At 43.7% G+C, this 9,036-nt stretch overlaps 1 protein-coding gene across 1 annotated transcript; it reads left to right on the top strand.

Annotated features, from left to right (window-relative positions):
- Positions 1 to 229: 229 nt before the first annotated feature.
- On the top strand, positions 230 to 1,573 carry LOC140226675 (uncharacterized). The gene has a single exon (XM_072307115.1). It carries the CDS (start codon positions 230 to 232, stop codon positions 1,571 to 1,573), a length of 1,344 nt encoding a protein of 447 aa, XP_072163216.1.
- Positions 1,574 to 9,036: the final 7,463 nt, after the last annotated feature.

A 9,036-nucleotide genomic window follows, 5' to 3' on the forward strand; every position in this document is an offset into this window, starting at 1 on the left:
AATAACCGGCCCCTCAGAGTTACCGGTTTTAAGTGTGGCCCATTTGCGGCGTAGGGCTGTGCGCCAGGGCTGAGGGGTGGCAGTGGGAGGGGTTTTCACCCCTATTGGTGAGTGTGTGCCCATTTGACTGAAAGGACACTCACCCGCCTCATCCGCTTTTTCGCATTGAGTCGTGCTGAATAAGAATCCATACTGGATTCTGAAAGGGCGAGTACTTTGACTCACCACAATGAACAAAGATCAAGAGGGTGTGTGTGCGGGATGCGGGAGAAGGTTCAAGGGGAAGAGAGGTGTTGCAGTTTACAGAGCAAGAACGAGCTGTGGAAGAGTGGCAGTAGGGCATGACTGCACCTGCACTGAGCTGGGTGAGACAGAGGGAGGTCCCAGTCAGGTTTCAGACCACAGAGCCGGAGACCGTCAGCATGCTCTACATGCTGTGTTTGAGCGGACGGAGCCGATTGCATGGCCACCGGCGAGAAGTGATAAGTGGGAGCTTTTTGACATCAAGCTTGCAGGAGTTTTGAAAGTGGAATTGGCTGGGAGTGTTGAAAAGAAGATGCGTATGTTTGAGGGGTTGTGTTATGGGGCTTGTGCAGAAGAGTTTGGGATAGAGCCTGTGGGTAGTGGAGGTGGGGGGAATGTGGAGGGGGATTTTGGAAAGTCAGGGTTGAGGAGACAGCGGTTGATGGTCCAATTGAGGGCGGAGAAGAAGAGCTTGCGGCGTAGGTGGAGGCAGGCAGACGGAGAAAGGGCTAGTCTGAAGGGTTTGTATGAGGACCTGAAGAAGAGGTATGCGGATGTTAGGAGGGCTGAATATCAGTGTAGGAAGCGGAGGAGGAGGAGGAGGGAGAGTAGGGAGTTCTATAAGAATCCGCACAGGTTCACAAAGAGGTTGTTTGAGGAAGGGGTTTCAGGTAGTTTGGAGGTGTCGAAGGAAGAGCTCGAGAGGCATCTGAACGCCACATACTGTGATGGGAGGAGAGAGGAGCCTTTTACTGGGGTGGCAGGGCTATTGAGGCCACAGGAGCCAGAGGTCAGCTTTGCCTTCAGTGAGTTGAAGTTGTGGGAGGTTGAAGCCGTGGTTGAAAATGCCCGAGCTGGCAGTGCAGCTGGGCAGAATGGCTTGTCCTACAAGCTGTTCAAGTACTGTCCTCGTTTCCGAAGGGTGCTGTGGCGGAACCTAAGGGTGCTATGGCGGGAGCGGATTTTCCCAGTCAGCTGGTGTGTGGCAGAAGGGGTATATATCCCAAAGGAGAGGGATGCCAAAGGCATTGGCCAGTTTAGACCGATTTCCCTTCTCAACGTGGATGGTAAGATCCTCTTTAGTGTCTTAGCGAGGCGGTTGTCAGAATTTGTCATGAAGAACAAGTTTGTGGACATCTCTATACAGAAGGCAGGGATCCCAGGTTTCCCTGGGTGCACGGAGCATGTCCAGATGATTTGGGAGTCAATCCAGAGGTGCAAACGTGAGAAGGAGGATGTGGATGTCATCTGGTTGGATCTTGCAAATGCATATGGATCAGTTCCTCACAGGTATCTCAGCTTTGCTCTTGAGTTTTTCCTGGGTCCCTAGGGTGATCCGGGAGGTGGTGCAGAGCTACTACAGCTAGTTCAGGATGAGATTCACGACCCAGACTTACACAACAGAATGGCAAGCGCTAGAAATTGGCATCCCCATGGGGTGTCCAGTCTCGCCGCTGCTGTTTGTCCTTGGGATGGAAGTGTTAACCCGGTGTGTGGCCCCGAGAATTGAAAGGTTGATGCTGGCTGCAGATGTGGTTGTGCCTTCGATTAGGGCTTTCATGGATGATCTCAAAATCGTGTCTGGCAACGAGACCCAGGTCAAAGATGGCCTCCATAGGTTAGAGGAGTTGGTGGCCTGGACACGGATGAAGTTCAAGGCCAAGAAGAGCCGCTCAGTGTCAGTGCGGAAGGGGAAGGTGGTCACAAGGAGATTTCAGATTGGGGGAGAAGATATCCCTCAGGTCACTGAGCAGGGGGTAAAGAGCCTTGGGCGGTGGTAAGAGGGCAAGTTGAATGACAGGCACCGAGGAGTTCAGATCTATGAGAAAGTGGTGGAGTGGTTGAAGAGGGTGGACAGGACACTCATCCCTGGGAATGCGAAGGTGTGGTGCTGCCAGTTTGGCTTGCTACCACGGATCATGTGGCAACTGCAGATGTACGAGGTGGCAGTGTCCAGGGTTGAGAGGATGCAGCAGAAGATGAACTCGTACTACCGGAAGTGGTTAGGCGTTCCAAGAATGCTTACAGATCTGGCATTCTTTTGCAGAGCAGGCAGGTTGCAATTGCCTATGACGTCAGTGGTGGAGGAGTTTTAACCTGGCAAGGTTAGGCTAGTGATGATGATGAGGGAGTCAAAGGACCAGGTAATAGCAGGAGTTAGGCCACCGATCCGCACAGGGAGGAAGTGGAGGGCGAAGGAGGCTGCGGCGAGGCAGTGGCAATGGCAAAGTGGAAGGAGATGCAGGGTGCGGTTCAGGTGGGTCGGAAAGGGGTCGAGTTTCATCAGGGTGTTAGATGGTAAAGCAAGCAAGGCAGGAAGGGTAGGAGAGAGTTGGTGGTGGAGGCGGTTAAGGAGAAGCAGGAGGAGTATCGCTTTGCCAAGCTGTACAGCAGGGAGTGCAGGGAGCATGGACTCGATGGGAAGGGGTGGAGCAGAGGAAGGTGTCATGGAATGACCTTTGGTCAATGTCCTTTGGAGCTGTGCGCTTCATGATCAGTTCCACCTTTGATGTTTTGCCGTCTCCAGTAAATCTTCAGAGATGGGACATTGTGGAGGATGGTGGATGCAGGGTTTGCAACAAGGCGAAGGGCTCACTAGAGCACCTTTCGTCAGTATGTGGAGGTCTAACCAGGTGTTGAAGGAGATGGCGGAGGTGGCGAGGGTGCCAGTGGAGGCAAGGAAGAAGAATGGGCCTCCTAGGGTGAGGGGAATCCGGTTGTAAAGGAGGGGGTGAGATGCAGTGTGAGAAGGAAGGGTCAGAGGGATGATGGAGGGGGAAATCTTAGCAGCGGGGGATGATTGGGAGGTGCGGTTGGATGAGGGAAACCGTACAGTGCCAGAGGAGGTGGTAGTAACTGCCCTTCGGCCGGACATGGTGCTGGTGGCTAGGTCTGTGCACAGGTTAGCAATGGTGGAGCTGACTGTGCCATGGGAGACAAGGATGGATGAGGCAAGGGAAAGAAAGTTGGATAGGTATGCTGAGTTGAGGGAGGAGTGTGAGAAAAGGGGTGGAGAGCGGAGGTGCATACTGTGGAGGTGGGGTGCAGGGGATATGCTGGTCGATCGGTAAGGATCGGTAAGGAGGTGGGTCAGAGGGATAGGAATAGGTGGTAGGGACGGGGAAAGGTAGATCAGGAGAATTTGTGGGGCAGCAGAGACAGGATCTGCATGGATAGTAGGGAAGGCTTGGGGGGTGGTGGGAATAGGGGGGTGTAGAGAGAGTGTTTCGGGAGTGAGGAGAGGTGATTGATGCCAAGCGTTTTCCTTTTTTTTCTTTCTTGTTTTGTGATGTTTTGTTTTTTGTTTTTTTTTTCTTTGAAATGCCATGGGGGTGCTGTCAAGGGGATCCCAACGCAGCACCGGCCAGCAAGAGGAGGTGTACAGCACTTACATGGCCGAAACACTGGTGATCCTGGTGTGCTGCTGATGAACCGGGCCATGGCATTTGCGGAGTTTACATCTTTCCATGTATTATATCTTGAATATGTTGAATATCAAAGGTAGAATAAATGGTGAGGATGGAATAGAAGATTCCCCCCCCCCCAATTTTTTATGCATAGTCAGGAGAGTACAATTAGTGTACTGTCATAGTTTCCAGCCACAAAGACATGATTATTGCAGTCTTATAAGACCTACTGATTTTCTAAAGTTTGTTTTCAGTTCTTGTTCATTATTTCATAGTATGACCTTGTGAAAACTGTTACACAAAATTATAAGGAATCATATGAAGGAATCGAATGAGCTCTGACAATCCGAAACAATTATTGTTCCTGATCATCCCTTAATGAACGGTGATGAACGTGAATGCATATGTAGATGCAGGTGCGCTTTAGATAACGTCTTCAGTATTTCTACTGGCGCCGGTAAGTAAGATCGATTTACTTCATATTTTATTCTGCAGTTTTATCTTCCAATAACTATGAACCTAAACATCTGTATTTCTTTGAGGTTTTGCTTAAATTCATAAATTAGCATAATTTTTCTTGTAGTTTATATTTTGGATGGGCGCTGTTACGTTATAAAATTGTGTTGAAATGCCCACTGTCCATTTACCTGTAGAAGTTGCTTTTGAGTTATGAAACCTTAATCCTTATTCCATAAGAGAATGGCAAATGCATCAAATATATATTTGTATGATTTATTTGGGGTTAGGGTAGGGTGAAATTCAGTTCAAAAGGCTAAAATCATTGACAAAAATTAATGCATAGATCAACCATAACGAGTAATGTATTCAGAATAGAACTTCACACAGAAACAGATAATTTGGTTTTTCCTTGTTCTTGTTCTTTACAAATTATTGTACATCAAAAGGTAAAATTTACAACCACAATTCCATTGAAAGAAAATGATGTATTGTATAATACCTAGTATAGGTTTTCCCGGTCAATTTCATACTTTTGTCACTCAAATTCATTAATGTGCATTCAAATTCACGCAGCGCACGCACGCGGAAATATTGGGGCATTCAAATTCAGAATCCGAGCGATCAATTTCATTTATGAGCGTTCTATTTCGTTTTCGTGAAATCAAATTCACGATTGGGCATTCAATTTCAAAATGCGAGCACCGACTTTCCTACTCGTGCATTCAAATTCATACGATAGTCACGTGATAGTCCCAATGAGCTTGTTTGGAGCGTTCAAATTCATTTTTAGGCGATCAAGTTCCTACTTCGTGCAATCAATTTAACGAGGAAAATGGAGGAGACTTTTAAGAAAGGAAAAAGGGCCAACACAATCAATGAATGCTTGCATATAGTGTAATTAGGATTGTTTACATGTTCTACATTGTTCTCTGTTCATGTATTCTTTGTTTTTCATCTCAATAAATTTCAAATTGCAATGTCCAATCAGCAGTGCATCCAAACAACACGACTAGTAATCATATTTCTTGATGATACTGCATGCTGACAACTCCCCAACACCAACCATATAATGACAATTCATCAATTTAAGACAAACTGACACACAATGATCTCACATAGTCCCGCAAAATTAAATCAATAAGACAGCAAAACACAACAGACAACACGTATAAAATGCTCATGTATCACTTTCAATATAGTCGAAATTGGGTTTTTTCCTCGAAAGTGTCAACCAACCCTCCGTATTATGCTCGTCTGTAGGCCTATACAGTGCCTAATTTTTGTTTGTTTGTTTCATTTCCATCGAAGAAGATGGCTGGATAACCCATATTCAGCTGCAAAAGCTGGTCTTCCATATGGGGTCCAGTTAGATGTTTTGCTCTTTGCGATGAATAAATGAAGTGGGATCTTTTACGTGCACGAGTTGTGACTCTTTTACACGTGGGACCTCCATTTTATGTCCAATCCCAGGGAAATGTGCCTGCATATTCCTATTTGCTAAGCGCGAGTTCAAAATTGTCAATTAACAGGTGGACCTCTACTGCAAAATAAATAATCATCATAAATCCCAATATATTCAAAGCCAAGTGAGAAACACATGCATACTCGGCCCCAAACTAACTAAATTCAGGACTTCTTTTAAATTGAATGCAGTTATTTGGAACATGGTTGCCTATTCACGAATTTGAATGACCGACGAGATTCCGTCGCCAGCTTGACATGAATTTGAATGCTCTTTGATGAAATGCGTGCTCCTCTCTTAAATTTGAATGCTCCGATAGTGAATTTGAATGTTCCGATAGTGAATTTGAATGCTCCGATAGTGAATTTGAATGCTCCGAGAGTGAATTTGAATGCTCGGATAGCGAATTCGAATGACCGGATTTTGAATTTGATTGCTGATTCAGTGCTGCGAGCGTGGAATGCGTGAAATCGAATGCTCGGAATAGGAACTTGAATGACAAAAGTATGAAATTGACCGGGAAAACCTATATTATATTTACTTTATCGTTTGATGTATAAGATTCAGTGGAGTTGTAAGTATCAGAACAGCCTGGTCAATCATGGATTTTATACACATACATATAGTGTGTTTACATTTGATATAAGTGACCCAAGAAGTATAAGAAGTTTTCTCACACTTAGTGTCATGTTTCCAAAGAAAACATATATACTATATTGGTTGGAAACTATGATATTCATTCCATGGTTCAGGGACCAGAGAAAGCGAGAGTCTGTATTTCTAGAAAATGTATATTCTTGGTTAATATGTTCTTCAGAATTGTGAAGATCATGTTTTTCACATACACTGTACACAGAAATCCTATAAAGGAAGTTGAGCATATTTTTCCAAAATGCTTACAAAGTTAACTATGCCCAGGGCCCTGTTGCATAAATAACCTGGAAAAAAAAAAAAAACTCGGGTTAGAGGCAGGTGCCTATCTGAGTTTCATGGTTAGTCAACTTCTCTGGTTAAAAAAACTAAGTTTACGGTATATATGCTTTCTTTTATTCAAATAAACTTGGACGAGGATAAAACGCGGAAGTGCTAGTGATTTTCTCAGTTTTATGCTCCGCGCGCAGAACTAGCGATCACCGCTACGCGCTGTCTAGATACAATGTACTGTAGTACACGCAAAGAGGTTATAGAACCTCTTTGAGTACATGACAGTATCGCGCTGCATGCATGCTGTCGCTGCCACGGGCCACACAAACATGTACTATGTAGTAGGCCTACGAGTAGCGGTATGTCCGCTAGCGAGCCTGCCACAAGCTTTCCGATAGCCAATCTGGTTCTAATAAGTTTTCGGAAACAAGTTATGAGTTATAGGGATTTTATCTGTGATTCTGGTGCAATAGGGCACTATGGAAGCTGAGATATCGACATGGATACGAAAGTGCAAACGCCCTACGTACAGGCACAGTAAGTACCTGTAGGATCTATGTGGATCTAACTCATCTAGGCCCTAGTGTTAACTACGGCTAGGCTACGTCTTAACAGTGTCTAAAAAGTAGATTCTAACTAACAACGTTAGGAAGTAAGAACCTAGCTGGATCTAACGTTAGATCGATTAGTGGGCCTACATTGATAAAGGTGATACATGGAACTAATCTATAATCAACGTTAGACTAGATCTAACTGCTAGTGATAGATCTAGTCTACTCCTCCTCCTACTACTACTACTACTACTACTAGTACTAGCTGTTCTACTGCGTTTCCGACTCCTGCACCGAAATCTTCCCAGAAATGAATAAAAAAACAGTGCGCAGTAGTTCTTAAACTACCCCTAGTCCAATTCCCAGCTGAATTGTTTGCCAGAATGGCACCCTTAGTAGCTCTGAGTCTAAATAAGTCGGGCTAACCAGAGAAATTTAGATTTAACCTTTGGTCAGAGAGCTAAGGTGAAATAACGGTTAAATAATGGTTAAGCTTTATGCAATAGAAAAACTCTGGTTAAAAATTTTTAACCAGCGTTTCTGGATTTAACCATGAAAATAACTCTGATTAAGGCTTTATGCAACAGGGCCCAGATGTTCCACGTTAGAATACTAAAAATGAGTGAACAAGTAATTGTTGACCCCTAAAACAAGCGTTTACACCAGAATCAATCCACAATGGGCATCCCGCTTTCATAACACTCATACGCTATATAACTGGAGGGAGGCCATATTTATTAAATGGCCACCAAAACAAAGGATGTGATGAGCCTATTCACTTTGCTAAAACATCATTACATTGAAAACCGTCATCCCAAAACTATACTTTTACACTTGAATCATGATTATATATTTTTTGAGTTCGAAGATATACAATATTCATTATATGTTGTATGGCAGCCATACTTATTAAAATGGCCGCCAAAACGTAGGATAAAACAATTCATATTCACTTACAGTAGAATTTATCGGAATCCTTGACCCCAAAAACATATAAGTTGGTACCAGAGTAATGACCCTTTGTCCATACGTTTTAAGGATATGTTATATCTAACATAGTGGCCATATTTTTTTTTTCAAAATGGCCTCCAATAAGTAGGTTGCCTTGGTTTTGTCCTCTCAAAAATTATTCTATTGGAATCCTTGACCCTCAAAATCTATGCTTTGGTACAAGAATCACGACAATCGGACTTATAGTTTCCAAAATACACAGCATTGCTATATGTGACCCTGCACCTCAAAACAAACAAAAAGTCGCCAGACATGAATTTTTAGTTAAGACCATATTCTGAAAGACCATACTTTAAGCTATAAAATGATGTATAACGCAAATCAAATGGACTCTCCTAACCTATCTAAATATTGGAAAGAAAGCACAAACTCAGGAAAAGTGTGAACTGAGAAAAGAGGCTCTGAAGTACAGTGTCTATTCAAGCGCTTAATCTTTACCAAACCGTGCTAGCTGTGCGATGAATGGAACAAAAAACAGGAAGTAAACCACCAGAGTAACAACAATGAAGGGATTACTAAATCAAACTGAAATTAATCATGCCTCATTAACACATTCTGTCCATAATCAATGCCAACTTTCAAAGCAGTAGCGCGCTATCCTTTCAAAAGTAATTAGAGTTGAAAGTGCAGAGTGTGGACAAGGTTTTTCAGAAAAGAAAAAGAGATTCTAAAGGACGCACCTAATCACACTATTCTACCAAAAATGTTCGAGATAAACTGCTAAAAAAACACACTTTCCTGCCCGTTTTATGATACCAAATTTAAGCATAATGTAAAAGAAGACCCACTCTTTCAGAAAATATAAAAAAATCAAGTTCGGCTAGGTTGACCCATTTCACTTATTTTCAGTCCTCACGCAAATTCAGTGTGTGCGACTTTATGTTCGTTTTGAGGTGCACGGTCACATATCACATGGCGGCCATTTTGAAAAATGGCCGCCACGGCGGCCGTTTCCTGAGGAGAAACAACGTGAGAATCG

The sequence above is a fragment of the Diadema setosum genome, chromosome 3, assembly GCF_964275005.1.
Source record: "Diadema setosum chromosome 3, eeDiaSeto1, whole genome shotgun sequence".
In the NCBI taxonomy this organism is placed as follows: domain Eukaryota; kingdom Metazoa; phylum Echinodermata; class Echinoidea; order Diadematoida; family Diadematidae; genus Diadema; species Diadema setosum.